Here is a 15,764-nt window from a genome sequence, read left to right as displayed (position 1 = left end):
CTCACATCGGTTAGGAATCGCACAAATTAAGAGAGATTAGAATCAGGTCGTTGGTGGTTGCCCCAAAGAGTTTACAATCAAATTTTAGACATGACATGACATGACTGGTGGATAAGCAGTAGGAAGCTGGTGCTTTGAGGAAAGACCAATGTTACAGCCATAAGATCACATGGTTACTCACTTCAGTTACGTGGGCCTCAAAAGAATCGTGAGATTCCCGACAAAGATTACAATTCATGTCCACATGTATACAAAGCACAGTCATGTTTACTAGAATGAGCCAATGCGGCTTTATCTCCAATTTAATCTCTGCATGAGAGCTGGATATTGAGAGAACTATGAATTTTTAATGCAGTAGATGCAATTAAATTATTTAATTCATTATTGAAAACATTGTTTACCCAGTCTGTAATTTAGGCTTATCCAAGCTACAGCCCTGTTTTATTGAGACTTCTTCTTGAATATGCATTTTTGTATTTAATATGAATTTGAAAGCAGTAGCTGCAATCAGTGGAGCAAAGCTTGACTTGCTCATTATGCTGTTTGAAAATGGATGCTGGAGATGTTGGTTAGTGAAAAGTTGTATCCTTACAGACGCAGAATTTAGGTGTTTAGCAGGATATCCTGGTATTCAGTAAATCCAAATATAGAAGTTAAAAAGTTCCGTGCCATGAATTCTCGACAGTAAATGTTCTAACATTCTTTAATGCTCTAGTACAGTGATTCTTAACCTGGGGTGCAAGATGCCCTTTCTGGGGGTGCGAGACATGCCAGATTTTTTTAGTTGGTAAATCATCGAAAACACAAATTAAGCACAGGCACGTAAGTACAACTACTTTGTTTAATCAAACCTATGTTTATATGTATATAATTCTCTCTCTCTTTCATGCTGTAATTATGATATATCTAGGTTTAAAGAACTGACCTATTTCAACAATTTTTGATAAGGGGTGCAAAAACATATTTTGAGAACCAAAGGGGTGCAGGCTGCAGTAAAGGTTAAGAACCACTGTTCTAGTACTTCACACATCCATTTCAGTTGTCTTAGAGTTCCTGAGCCTCCTTGATCTATTGGCTTTCTCAGCATACCTTTGTCTCACTTTCCTTCTCCCTGCCCTCAGCTTCCTCTGTATTTCTGCCAATTGCGGCTGCTACTCCCCTCTTTGGTTGCCCTGCATGCTGCAGATGCTCAACATCTGTTCACCAGAAGATACTTCTGGTTCCTCCTAGTGTCTCTCTCCGTGTGGGATCCTCCAGTATTCCATCTGCCCTTCTTTCATTCCTCCCTTTTCCAAAGCTGTCACTATTTAACATTCTCTCCACTTACACTGAAAAATACCCAAGGACTTAATGTTGTTTTAGACAAACGTTTAAGGCTATGTACCTTATTCTGCTCTGTTTCACAGTACATGATCAATCTGGAGTAAAGCCATTAACCTCTATAATGTTACTCTGGATTTTTATGGATACAGTTGAGAGCAGAATCTGGTCTTATGAGCACAGGACTCAAATAAGACTACCTGGTTAAACTTGGAAAACACAATACATGTTTGCAATATAATGGGTTAAAATGGTGGCTTTTAGGGTAGGTGGGTGTCTTTAAAACCTCCGTTTTGGTGATATGAATACTTTGGGGAACAAGGTCTGCCTATATAGCTGAGTAGCATTTGTTTTGCATTTGACAAGACAGCAGCTGGAAAACATAAACTATGCGGGACAGTCTCTCCCATTTGTGTGTGGACTCATCACCCTCTCTGGGCTCTGTGTGGCCTACAAATGCAAATATCAAGAATATCAGAATATGGTTGTCCCATAAGATTAAATCTTTATCAGTGTGCAGTCAGAATCTTTTTCACGTTGCCACAGATCATATGTTTTTGTTGTGTATTTGGTTGCAGAGGATGTACTGTGAACTGCCATGGAAGTATTCTTTGTTCTTGATGTTCGTTCTCTCTCTCTCTCTCTCTCTCTCTCTCTCTCTCTCTCATATACAGCCAATAAAAAGAAGGAGAAAGAACGGCCAGAAATTTCCCTCCCTTCAGATTTTGAACACACGATTCATGTTGGATTTGATGCTGTCACAGGAGAATTCACGGTAAGTGTTTCTGGGGGGAAAGGAGGATTACACAGTTGTTTATCATTAATGGAGCTGGGACATATTCATCTTTCATAAAGTAATGCCAGAAGGGACTATTGTGATCATCTTGTCCGATCGCCAGCATAACACGGGCCAGAGAATCCCACCCAGTGTAATTCATGTGTAGAGTACTCCTGGGGGAATTCTGTGCCACTGCGTGGATGCAGAATTCAGGTTCCTCCGCATATTTCTTTGCTTCTCTGCAGAAAATAACAAGGAAGCAAAGGAAAGCCTCAAGAGCAGTCATGCGCCCACATGGTTTCTGGTGCACAGAGCAGCGAGTTTGGGGGAGGCATTGCCCCAGCCCTCCAACAGAGGCAAGGTGTGGGGGAGCATGTGGGGTCACATGCCATTGCCTCCAGTGGGGAGGCCCCCCATTTCTGCAAGAGCAGACCTACCTGGCTGAAGGAAGGTTCAGCTCCGGCTGCTGACTCTGCAGCTGGATGTTGCCTTCTGGGGCCTAGTGCTGGTTGTGCTCCTCTTCTGTGTGCTTGGGAGCCTTCCTGTTTTCTGTACAAGGTTGAGTGCCCACAGTGGGGCAGGGCAGTGCGGAAGTAAGGGGGGGTGGGATAGGGCAGGGGGAGTGGGATAGGAGTGAGGGGAGGGGGATAGGGGTAGGAGACTATGGGGAGGGGAAAAGGAGGGAATGGGGAAGGGGGAAGGAATGGGGGTGGGAAGTAGAAACCCGGCATGCGGTGTCCCCTCAGCAGCAGCACCCCCACCCTCCTGAGGCCCCCCCTCCCTGCCAAGCTCCAATCACCTTCACCTGGACCCCTCTGCAGAATCCCATTCCCCCTGCACCTGGAATCCCCCCAATGAGCCCTTGTGCATCCACATTCACCACTGAGCTGCCCACACCCAGATTGCACCACACAGAACCCTCTCAACCCACACTGAGCCCCTCCACACTTGGATTCTGCTGGGTTGAGCCTGCCCGTCCACACCTGGTGCGCCTGGCACAGAGGGGCAGGGCCCCGGGTGTTTCTGAGGAGGCCTGGCCCTTGTGCTGTGTCAGGGTCAGGTGCAGCCTCACTGCCGAGTCCCTGTCCTGGGGCAGGGGCTGCAGGTGATCTCCCATCTCTGTACAGCCAGTGGCTTGTGTTCCTCACTGCCTCCATTGCTGGAGCCTCCACATTTATTTATTGACAAATAAAATTTGCAGAATTTTGTGGAATTTTAAAATGTGCGCAGAATTTTTTTTTTTTTTTTTTTTGGCACAGAATTCCCTCAGGAGTAATATAACCTGGTTGCCGGAAGTTTGCCAGTTGTCAAACCTGGCACCAATATGCTCCAGAAGGGTGGTCTGTGGGCCAGTTTTTCACTAGCTGTTCTTAGTTGAAGTGGACAGTGAGCCAGCTTTTTTTGCATTGCTGAGCCAGGGCAACAGAAAAGGTTAAGCTGTCCCTGACAGCTATGTCTCACTGAGCTTCAAAGTTCTCCTTTAGGAAGCAGCCAGCTCCCCACAAACACTCCTGTTCGTGTGCAGCATGTGCTTTCCTTAGGCTAATGGCATCTATTTCGCATTATCCTTTTTATTGATGTGCAGAATATTGGGAGGACAGGGTTATGCTGTAATCTTGCTTACACTCAGTAGTAGTTCATATCACTGCCTCTGGGGCTCTCCTGAGCTAACCAAAATGCAACAGTTTGTCACATCTGACTAGCAGATCCACCAATCTATCCTTGAATGTTGACTAGCTATTGGGGGAGGGGCGGCGGAGCCGTAACCTGTAAAGTCCCTAACACACTAGTATGAAAAACAATAATACCAAATTATTCAGTGTCTTTTGTGAGCTTGACAAATGCGGTCACCAAATTTATTTCACTTGTGGCTAAAGCCACGTTTCTGTGTTGAAATTCTGTATTTAATGTTTGGGAGACACTCAATTAGATGCTGTTAGAATTACAAAATGGTCACAACCAGCACTGGGCCAAAATATGATTTGGTGCCTATCGAACTACTGCATTACAATAGCACCAGGAGGCCTGAATCCGGATCAGAGCCCCGATTGTGCTGGGTGCTGTGCAAACGTGGTAAAAGAGCTTCCAATCTAAATTACCACTGTAGTCATTTTACAAGTGGATAGTCACATAATAATACATTTCTTATATTGCATATAAGACTTTCCTGAACCAAAACACAGGGTCTGCCTCTTCCTCTTTTGAACTTTGGGAGCTGGATCTGAACTTCGGGATTCAGAGCTATGGGGCTATTCAGATTTCAGAAATCCTGCTGATTTCAGTGAAACTCCACGTGAGCATGAGGGTTCGCCTGCATGGATGGGACTGCAGTATCTGGATTTAGATTTCAAACCTAGGTTGCTGGGCGAAGAGAAGGTGTGAATCCAATAAGCCTTCTCACAAACAATGAAAAATCCCAAAAACTGAGTGGCCGAACTAAATGTTTTAAACAACCTTAGGCCGAGTGTAGACTGCATCCAAGAGTTTGGTGGTAACTGCTTGGAATGTCTCAAACAGGGTATGCCAGAGCAGTGGGCTCGGTTATTGCAGACCTCCAACATCACCAAATCGGAGCAGAAGAAAAACCCCCAGGCAGTGCTCGATGTGCTAGAATTCTACAATTCCAAAAAGACCTCCAACAGTCAGAAGTACATGAGTTTCACAGGTATGTGGTAAATCTCTGATTCTGCATTACTGAATGTGACTCCCTGATAAGTCCTTGTGACTTTTCTTTTAAAAATTAAAATAAACGAACAAACAAATGCCAAAACACCTTGAGAGTTGTTTTTACAAAGGAAATGCGATTTTCTTCCACTCGGCTTCTCCTCCCTCCCCCCCAGGCTTGCTGCGCGAAACAGCTGTTTTGCGCGCGGCAAGCCTGGGAGGGAGGAGAGGGGGAGAAGCGGAGTGGCGGTGGCGCGCTCAGGGGAGCAGGCAGAGCGGAGGCGAGCTGGGGCGACGGGGGCACATTTCTAGGGGCGGCATGGCCGGTGCCGGAATGCCACCCCTAGAAATGTGTCGCCCCAAGCACCTGCTTGTTTTGCTGGTGCCTAGAGCCGGCTCTGTCTGTGGCAGTGAGGTTGGGGCTGGGGAAGTCATGGTTCTGGGGCCTCTTTTAAAAACTGCTCAAAGAAGCGAGAAATGTCTTGGAATTTGTAATAGCTTCCCCTGCTGGGGTCTGTGTGCTCCATCCTCAGTTCTTGAGTGCTTCTGCACAGACTTTTGTTCACTGGCATTTTTCACTCTTCTGGAAAAGCCTGCATAAGGCCCTGGCTACATGTATTGCGCCAACAGTAGGGGCTGGTTTACATAGAGGATCAGAACCTGCTGTTGCTACCAGCTAAGGTCACAGGTTTGTTACCCACCAAACACCCCTGGTGGTGGCTCAGCATCTGAGATGGCTGCATTCCAGTGCTGGGGGAAGTGACATGTATATCTTGGAAAGCACTTCTGGACTTTTCGGAACAAAAGGTGTCACATTAGTAGTGGGACAAAAACATGGAATATCTACACCTGGAACTATACTTTAAGTCTTCTTCATAATACTCTGTCCCTTTTTAATTTTTTTTTAAGTGCTAAGCTGTTCTTGATCATCTGCTACCCTTGCATTCTCTAGAGGCCAAAGATTGAAGAAAAACACCTTTGAGCACTTCTGAGTTTTCCATTTGTATTCATGGGGCTCAGTATGCTAGTCTGGTGTCTTGTGGCTAAGGCACTGGACTGGGACCCAGGAGATCTGGGTTGAATCCCTGGTTCTGCCACAGACTTGCTGTGTGATGCAGGGTAGGTCACTTAAACCCCTTAATCACTCTGTGCCATGAGTCACAATCTGTGAATTGGGGATAATACTTCCTTTCTCCTACCCTCTGTTTAGCTTGAAAGTTCTTAGGAGCAGTGTTTGTCACTATGGGTTCGTGCAGTGCCTGGCATGCTTGGGCAGCAATACAAGTAATTTATAATAATTCCAATTGTATCTGTTCTGTTTTGTTTTCAGATAAATCTGCAGAGGAGTACAGTTCATCAAATACACTGGTGAGCTTTCTGTTTCTTTTATTAATGTTTGTTTCATAGAATCATAGAATATCAGGGTTGGAAGGGACCTCAGGAGGTCATCTAGTCCAACCCCCTGCTCAAAGCAGGACCAACCCCAACTAAATCATCCTAGCCAGGGCTTTGTCAAGCCGGGCCTTAAAAACATCATATATTTTTTATATTTTAAGTTTAACAATGTGCATAAAATAAAACTATAGCTGTAGAGACATTTTTATATTTAAAATCAACATTCTCTTTCACTTCTAGCCTACCCAAAATATGGCTGAGCAGCTAAGTTCCCTCTAAGCAGCGAGGCTGTGTCGCCGTGCAGTTGTCTGTCAAGCACTGCGCACGTGCTTACAGCTGCGGAGGGCAGAGATGCCTCTCCCCCAGCCCTGGACCTGCCGGGGCACCCCAGAACCAGCCTGGCCCAGACAGTACCTGGTTTATCATGGCACTGGGCCCACACTCGGCAGGGGCCCCGCAGCCCGGCCCGGTGCTCCACTTCACTTGTGTTGCAGCCCAGCGGCTGCAAGACTGGCTCCTCTCCAGCCCCTCCCTCACGCTTCTCTAGGCCCACTGGCCCAGGGCTTCTACGACCCCGCTCCCCCCAACCCACTTGCTCCTCTCAGGTGGCCGGCTGAGGGCTCCTCTCTCTGCCTCCATCACCCACCAGTAGGCAGCAGCCGCTGGCTGCCTGCCAGTGACAGGGAGAGGCGGGGCGGGAGGGGGCCGAAAGGAGCCCACAGCCGCTGCTGCTGCTCTGGGCTGCTGGTGAGGGACGTGCTGCGGCCGGCGGAGAGGCGCCCGATCCAAACCCAGCCCAAGCCCGGAGCTGCTGTGGGAAGAGAGTCCTCTCTCCTCACTATAGTCCTGGAGCCCCCTCCTACATCCCAAACCCCTCATCCCTATGTTGGTGCACATAACAAAATTCATCCCACACATGTGTGGGAAGAATTAGAGGGAACACTGCTAAGCAGAATTAATTGTCATCTTAACTTTTAAAAATTGGTATAAATTGGGGTGTCTGTCATTCTGGCCTACAAATGTTTCTTTTCCTTTTCCTGTAAACTCTGCTATTGAGTTTACTGCTTTATATTCCAAGTGATTTTTGTTAGCGAATATTGCTGCGTTCATAGAAACAGATCTATTTCTGGACTCTATATTAGTGAACAGCAGTTTCCCCTATGCGAAATAATCTGGAAAATGAAAGCCAGCCTGTTTTTTATCAGATATCAATAAATGTCTATGGTCTGACCAAATTTAATTATTAGCATGCAAGGTCTGATTAGTGAACCACTGTTGATGATTAACTAAATTAATCTTGACAAATAAAATGAAAGGTCTTCTCTCTTCTTGACCTGTACTCCAACTATTCCAGCACATGTTCAGCACCTCCTTTTACTGAGAAGATACAATTTAAAAGTTTTGCTGTTTGTTGGACATTGGAGGTGTGTGTGTGTGCGTGTGTGCGGTATTTTTTAAGTAAGCAAACACAAAAGGATTAAACAAAATAATTTACAAAAATATAACCGCTCCATCATCATCTTAGATTCATAGATATTTAGGTCAGAAGGGACCATTATGATCATCTAGTCTGACCTCCTGCACAACGCAGGCCACAGAATTTCACCCACCACTCCTACAAAAAACCTCACACTCATATCTGTGCTATTGAAGTCCTCAAATAGTAGTTTAAAGACTTCAAGGAGCAGAGAATCCTCCAGCAAGTGACCCATGCTACAGAGGAAGGCGAGAAACCTCCAGGGCCTCTTCCAATCTGCCCTGGAGGAAAATTCCTTCCCGACCCCAAATATGGCGATCAGCTAAACCCTGAGCATATGGGCAAGATTCATCAGCCAGATACTAAAGAAAATTCTTTCCTGGGTAGCTAGGATCCCACCCCATCTAATATCCCATCACAGGCCATTGGGCCTATTTACCATGAATATTTAATTACCAAAACCATGTTATCCCATCATACCATCTCCTCCATAAAGTTATTGAGTTTAAAATCTTAAAGCCAGATAGATCTTTTGCCCCCACTGCTTCCCTTGGAAGGCTATTCCAAAACTTCACTCCTCTGATGGTTAGAAACCTTCGTCTAATTTCTACTCTAAATTTCCTGGTAGCCAGTTTATATCCATTTGTTCTTGTGTCCACATTGGTACTGAGCTTAAATAATTCCTCTCCCTCTCTGGTATTTATCCCTCTGATATATTTATAGAGAGCAATCATATCTCCCCTCAACCTTCTTTTAGTTAGGCTAAACAAGCCAAGCTCCTTGAGTCTCCTTGCATAAGACAAGTTTTCCATTCCTCGGATCATCCTAGTAGCCCTTCTCTGTACCTGTTCCAGTTTGAATTCATCCTTCTTAAACATGGGAGACCAGAACTGCACCCAGTATTCCAGGTGAGGTCTCACCAGTGCCTTGTATAACGGTACTAAAACCTCCTTATCCCTACTGGAAATATCTCTCCTGATGCATCCCAAGACCACATTAGCTTTTTTTCACGACCATATTACATTGGCAGCTCATAGTCATCCTATGATCAACCAATACTCCAAGGTCCTTTTCCTCCTCCGTTACTTCTAATTGATGCGTCCCTAGCTTATAACTAAAATTCTTGTTATTAATCCCTAAATGCATTTCCTCACTACAATACCTTTATCTGGAGTGAGTTTGCTGTCTCTTCATCCAGAGGCAATGCATGCCTATCCAACTATGTTTGGGTCTGCCTTATAAAGGAAACGGAAAACTTACATTGTAAGCTTTTGTAACTGTTTCCTCTTGTTGTAAAAATGTGTCTGTCATTAGTAACTTAAACTGTTTAACTGTGCTAACATCTAATAAGGAAGCGGGAAGCTGTCATCTTGCCCGGCTGTTGACCTGGGGCCTGATTCTGTGAGGAGCTCAGCAGCCTTATCTTACTAATTTTTGAGTCAGAACCTCCTTAGGTAACGTTCAATGTCTTGCAGAATTAGGCCCTCAAATTTTGATAAAGCAAGCGCCCCTCAGTTTTTAAATGTATGAGGAAGGCTGGAGACGTAGGGTCAGTTAAACTTACTAACTTTTACGGATGTAACTTTGGTTTAATATTGTCATATTATTGTCTCTCTGCCAGCTCTAAGGAACTGGTGGGAAACCGAACAATCAAAACTAAAAATGAACCCAAAGCATGAAGACAAATATTACTGTTGTGGTGATCAGGGGAAATATGCACTTTGATACAGTCACTATTTTGTAAAGTAATACTAGGATTTTTAAATCTAGTCTATTTCAAAATAATAAATAAAAATAATTTCAGGTTCTACTCTTCTCCCTGAGTAGCCCTTGCTAATTTTTGTAGTTTTACAATCACACTTAAATTTGTCCTGTTTCTGTCCCACACGAACAGGAGAATGACAATAACAGGGAAACTGTGAAATTGACTGTATACAAAGTGTGCTCAGATAAACAAAGGAAACTGGAAAAATAGAGAAGTTTTGTTTTTACCAGTCTTTGTTATAGTCAGTTTAGGCTGTCACTTCTATCAATAGTAAGTTTACAAAAAATTCAGGCAGTAGTGATTTTGGTTTTTGTTTGTTGACTGTGTCCCTTATGTAGGAAGGGATTGTGAAGTGTATTATTTTTCAGTTATGAATATGTAGAAATAAGGAGACTCTATCAGATTTGAAAAGGCTTTCTAGATCCATATAGCTACTATATCCCATATGTATTACTGAAGTAGGACCTGTCAGTATTGAGCCTGATCCACAACACTAAATTTGATTTCAGCCTGATCCTTTAACTTTGGAAAAGTGTGTGGATTTGGATCTAAACTTCATGGCTTGGGCCCAATCCTGACCATAATATGGAAAGGGGTGGCATGCAGACCTTCCACAGCATCAGTGCAGGGGACAGTGTCTGACTGCTGCTGGAGAATATGGTATCGCTGTAAGGATATAGAGGTGCTGAGGCCACAGTGATCTCAGCCATCTGTTTAGGTGAGAACAAGTCAGTCTTGTTTCTCAGTAGGTGAGACCATAACAAACACCGTGCAACAGAAGTTAATCTGCACCCAGAGCCGTGTTATTTATTACTCTGGTTATTAAAATCAGTGTGGTGCTTCTGCCAACCCTTGTTTTGTTGGCACAGCAACATGCTTTAGCTGTGCTAACAATCTGCCCAGGATCTATTCCTGCCACTTAGGGTTGTCCCAGAATGAGAATCTACTGGAAAAGCAGGTTGGTTTCTTTTGCACGGGGGGCGGGGGGGGGCGGTACTGGTACTAATCACAGGTGTGGTCACTATTTTTAATAATATCTTTGGGAAAGAAGTAGCGAGCCTGTCTGTTTGCTTGCCATACTTGAAGAAAAACTCTCACAGTCCCTAGACTCAAAGTGGCACAAAACAAATCTGAGGACTGAAAACTACCTTCACCTGTAGCTGGGTGACATGATGGCTCAGGAGAATGGTAAATGAAGAAGGAGCCCTTTATTCTCTAAGAGCCCTGTTCAGATCTGTCCCAGATCATTACCATCTGATGACTGTTGGTAGACTTCGTTCAATTCCCAGTGGGACAGGTGTCCTAGGCACATTTCATAATGTCGATTTGGATATGCAGGTCACCACTAGTTGCTTTGATTTGGGAACATTTTATGCATAAATCATGCTGCTTTCAGGGACATAGGTATTAAGCACATATAGACCAGATTAAAAACAAGTCAGATATCCACACTGTAGGAGCTGTGTAAAATATGGGTGCTGGACATACTGCTGTTGAGTCCAGTCCTAAAATCGGAAGCCTCTTACCTAAAATTGCAGTGTACTTTGCACTAGATCAGATTTAGATGACCTGAACCAAAACATGGGATCCAAACACCCCTGAACTATGCAGTTTGGATCTGCACCCAAAATTTTGTTTCCTGGACACATCTCTAGATCAAACTGACTTCTATTAAATTCAGTTTTGGTCATTACAAATGTGCAGTGAGAGACAGTCCCCACCGGGAGCGCCTAGAACCTAGTCAGATGAAAGATTATTATTATTATTGTGGTGCACTGAGAAACTTGTTGGAATTGCAAGCTATCACTTTGAGTGGTATGGGGTGTTTCCTGGTCCTGCTCGTAAGTTAGGGGGTCTGTAGGGAAACATACACTCACTCATCAATCTGCAGAGAACAATTCAAGAACAAGGTGGGGTGAGTTGTGCCTTGCTGTCTTATGGAGCAGCCTGCTTTGTCTATCTCTGATTTTGGTTACTGTGTGTTATCATTCTGGATTCTAAGAATAAAAGTAATTATGTTCCAACCTTCCAGAAAGACCAAAAACCCCCCAAAAACCCACCATAAAATACTCTGATTTTTGTTTGTATGCCATGAGCATAAGTTATCCCCATTGTATAGAGGGGAAATTGAGGCACAGATCTCTTTAAATTGAAAACAAGCTTTTCCTGCTTCTAAAGATCAGTCTCTTCATACAGCCATGTGCAATTGCACTCCCTTTTATCTGGCTTTGTGGTTTCATGTAATGAAAAAAATCATGTAGCAAAGTATAGTTTTGACTTAGCCTCATTCTACAATCTGACCATGTGTAGAGCTTCATCGCCTTCAATGACACTTCATACCCCTGCTGATCTGAGCAGCTAGTCAAAGTTCGAGGCCCTAGGGCTTTCTAGTTGGGAATAGAAGTCAGTGATGGAGTCTGGTATTTTGCAACATTGTTTATTTACAAGGAATGTAGAAAATCCTGTTTCCCTGAGAATGAATCAAACAGGGTACAATGTTCTGGCTCTCAGCACCCAAACTACTCTTTCCAGATAGTACCCTAGATTTCTTTAGGTTATTTTCAGGATTAAGTTGCCAGCTGCTTACTCAGTGTCTCTCCCATGCTTTTTGCGTAGACACCTTTGGTCAAACCATACCCAGTGGATCTCTCCACCCACATAATGCTAATTTCTGGGCAGCCCTCTCTCTTAAGTGAGGGCTTGTGCTAAACCCATTTGAAATGGAATGTGTTGGTTAAGCTCTTAACAGGTTCCCTGCAGGGACATTTCAGGATCAGAGCCTTAGCTAGTAATTTATAGTGCAATACTATTTCTATAAACAACCAGAAATATCTGATATTGAGGCGTTGCTGCATAATGCATCTCAAATTACCTCCAGCGTGCATTACTATCCAACAGAGAATTTTGAGCAAGCCTTCAGGAGTCCAAGAAACCTGGTTAATGGATTTTTTTTAGGGCCTGATCCTGCAAACACCCATGTGCTCATGTGAATAGTTCCATAACTTTCCTAGTGGGTTTAAGTGTTTGTATGCGTAGGCCATCAAATTGTCACTTTATAGCATAATCCAAGAGATCTGACCACGGTTTCTTGTCAAACCCATTTGATAATCATTCCAGTTGTGATTTGAAGGGCTTAAATGTTAGAAGCATGATTCCATTTCTGTGGGGAGTGATTTAAAAAAAAAATTATTCTGGGACTCCAAAGGCTATCTTTTGTCTTTTAACCAAAATGCAGAATGTGAAGGCTGTATCAGAGACCCCTGCAGTACCGCCAGTTTCAGAAGATGAAGATGACGAGGATGATGCTGCTCCACCCCCAGTGATAGCTCCACGACCTGAACACACAAAATCAGTGAGCAAGCTGGAAATCTTTGTTCCCTTCCTACAGATTTCACTACTTTGGGCTAGTCTGCAACTTGAGTCTGGCCAGGGTAAGGGGTGGTGCACAGCTGCACTTCCCCAGGAACATACTTGAGAACAAATTGTGACCCAGAGTATGTCTATATTTTGAGCTGGGTGTGTGATTCCTAGCTCGAGGAGACATAGTCACGCTAGCTCTGATTGAGCTAGCATGCTAAAAATAGCAATATGGCCGGGGTGGCAGGAGGTGTGGGGGTTAGCCTCCCCAAATACGTATCTATGGTCTGAGATGGGTACATACTTGGAGCGCCTACCCCTCCTGTTGCATGTCACTGCAGCCAAACTGCTATTTTTAGCATGCTAGGCGATCAGAGCCAGCATGAGTATGTCTCCTTGAGCTGGGAATCACACTCCTTTGCTCTGGGAGAGGAGTAAATTACTTCATGGCTTTTCATAGAGCAGCTTAATGGAGTAGCCTCCGTGCATCCAACCATGGAGCTCTTAATGTTGTAATGCTATTTACTGTAGTAATATTTCTTTCAGTGTTTGGCACATGCTACTGCTAAGGACATATGTCTTGTGCATAGCGGTCTTTTATTTTTAATCTTCCTTTAATAAAACATATTTGCCTCCCAACGCAAAGGTGTACACCCGTTCTGTGATAGAGCCCCTTCCACCGCCTCCTACCAGAGATGTGGCCACCTCGCCTATCTCTTCACCCTCTGAAAACAACACAGCATCCCCTGACACAATGACCAGGAATACAGAGAAACAGAAGAAAAAGCCGAAGATGTCAGATGAAGAAATCTTGGAAAAATTAAGTATGTCATCTTTTAAAATCCATATTCTGATTTATTTGGTGACTTAGAGGCAAATTCCGTTCCCAAATCCTTAATAAGCAGAGATCCTGTGACAGTTACATTCTGAGATCTTTCACTTCAGGCTTCATTTGATGACTCAATGTTTGTGTTATTCAATGACCAATTCAAGTGCAAATTTAAGCACCGAGAGACTTATTTTCGGGCATGCTGAGTATGATGATTACAAGTGAAGCCCAGTGGGAGCTGCAGATGCTCAAACCCTGTGGCAATTAAGCCCTGAATATAGACATATATATTTTTTTCAGTGTGAAAGCTGAAGCCAACCTAGATGTTGCTTTTTCTCAACTCTAGGATAATTATATTTAACTTTGTTAGGCTGAAGGTGAGCAAAGCGTGTTACTGTGACCCAAACCAAAAAACCACCCAAAAAACCTAAATAAAATCAGCAAAAGGATATAGCTAGAAAACTTCCACATTGCTCTCCTCCCATAGACACCATGGCCTAAAGGGACTGGTGCCCAACATGAGGCCGGCACCTTTTTGAAGGGGACTGGTGGTCAGAGGGTCGGTTGCTCACTCACCATTTTCTGTAAATCAGGTCCTGGTAAGGCATCTCAAAAATTGAGATGCCCCAAATCACTGGTTGTTTTGGAAAACATAGGCCCAGCTTTCCATCATGTCTCCCAATGGTTCAACAATTGCTTTCTATCTGTAACATTTTAAAAGCATTCTGGTACAGCTGAGAGCAGCAGCAACCCTCAGAAAATCTTCTCCCCTCTTAGAATCATAGAATCATAGAATATCAGGGTCGGAAGGGACCCCAGAAGGTCATCTCGTCCAACCCCCTGCTCGAAGCAGGACCAATTCCCAGTTAAATCATCCCAGCCAGGGCTTTGTCAAGCCTGACCTTAAATACCTCTAAGGAAGGAGATTCTACCACCTCCCTAGGTAACGCATTCCAGTGTTTCACCACCCTCTTAGTGAAAAAGTTTTTCCTAATATCCAATCTAAACCTCCCCCACTGCAACTTGAGACCATTACTCCTCGTTCTGTCATCTGCTACCATTGAGAACAGTCTAGAGCCATCCTCTTTGGAACCCCCTTTCAGGTAGTTGAAAGCAGCTATCAAATCCCCCCTCATTCTTCTCTTCTGCAGGCTAAACAATCCCAGCTCCCTCAGCCTCTCCTCATAACTCACGTGTTCCAGTCCCCTAATCATTTTTGTTGCCCTTCGCTGGACTCTCTCCAATTTATCCACATCCTTCTTGAAGTGTGGGGCCCAAAACTGGACACAGTACTCCAGATGAGGCCTCACCAATGTCAAATAGAGGGGAACGATCACGTCCCTCGATCTGCTGGCTATGCCCCTACTTATACATCCCAAAATGCCATTGGCCTTCTTGGCAACAAGGGCACACTGCTGACTCATATCCAGCTTCTCGTCCACTGTCACCCCTAGGTCCTTTTCCGCAGAACTGCTGCCTAGCCATTCGGTCCCTAGTCTGTAGCTGTGCATTGGGTTCTTCCATCCTAAGTGCAGGACCCTGCACTTATCCTTATTGAACCTCATCAGATTTCTTTTGGCCCAATCCTCCAATTTGTCTAGGTCCTTCTGTATCCTATCGCTCCCCTCCAGCGTATCTACCACTCCTCCCAGTTTAGTATCATCCACAAATTTGCTGAGTGTGCAATCCACACCATCCTCCAGATCATTTATGAAGATATTGAACAAAATCGGCCCCAGGACCGACCCTTGGGGCACTCCACTTGATACCGGCTGCCAACTAGACATGGAGCCATTGATCACTACCCGTTGAGCCCGACAATCTAGCCAGCTTTCTACCCACCTTATAGTGCATTCATCCAGCCCATACTTCCTTAACTTGCTGACAAGAATACTGTGGGAGACCGTGTCAAAAGCTTTGCTAAAGTCAAGAAACAATACATCCACTGCTTTCCCTTCATCCACAGAACCAGTAATCTCATCATAGAAGGCGATTAGATTAGTCAGGCATGACCTTCCCTTGGTGAATCCATGCTGGCTGTTCCTGATCACTTTCCTCTCATGCAAGTGCTTCAGGATTGATTCTTTGAGGACCTGCTCCATGATTTTTCCAGGGACTGAGGTGAGGCTGACTGGCCTGTAGTTCCCAGGATCCTCCTTCTTCCCTTTTTTAAAGATTG

The 15,764-nt window shown here is 44.4% G+C and overlaps 1 protein-coding gene across 10 annotated transcripts in view; it reads left to right on the top strand.

Moving 5' to 3' along the window:
• The window catches only part of PAK1 (p21 (RAC1) activated kinase 1), a 121,125-nt gene that overhangs the window by 67,504 nt on the left and 37,857 nt on the right, over positions 1-15,764 (top strand). For all 10 annotated transcript variants that reach the window (XM_073335307.2, XM_073335342.2, XM_073335313.2 and 7 more), the window contains 5 exons: positions 1,995-2,095; positions 4,616-4,763; positions 6,093-6,130; positions 12,635-12,751; positions 13,403-13,580. In XM_073335307.2, coding sequence (XP_073191408.1) covers positions 1,995-2,095; positions 4,616-4,763; positions 6,093-6,130; positions 12,635-12,751; positions 13,403-13,580 — 582 coding nt within the window. The remainder of the gene's footprint in view (positions 1-1,994; positions 2,096-4,615; positions 4,764-6,092; positions 6,131-12,634; positions 12,752-13,402; positions 13,581-15,764) is intronic.

Source organism: Lepidochelys kempii, chromosome 1, assembly GCF_965140285.1.
Source record: "Lepidochelys kempii isolate rLepKem1 chromosome 1, rLepKem1.hap1, whole genome shotgun sequence".
NCBI classification, from domain to species: Eukaryota; Metazoa; Chordata; order Testudines; family Cheloniidae; genus Lepidochelys; species Lepidochelys kempii.
Note: the sequence above shows the minus strand (reverse complement) of the source record. Positions and strands in the feature narration are given on the sequence as shown.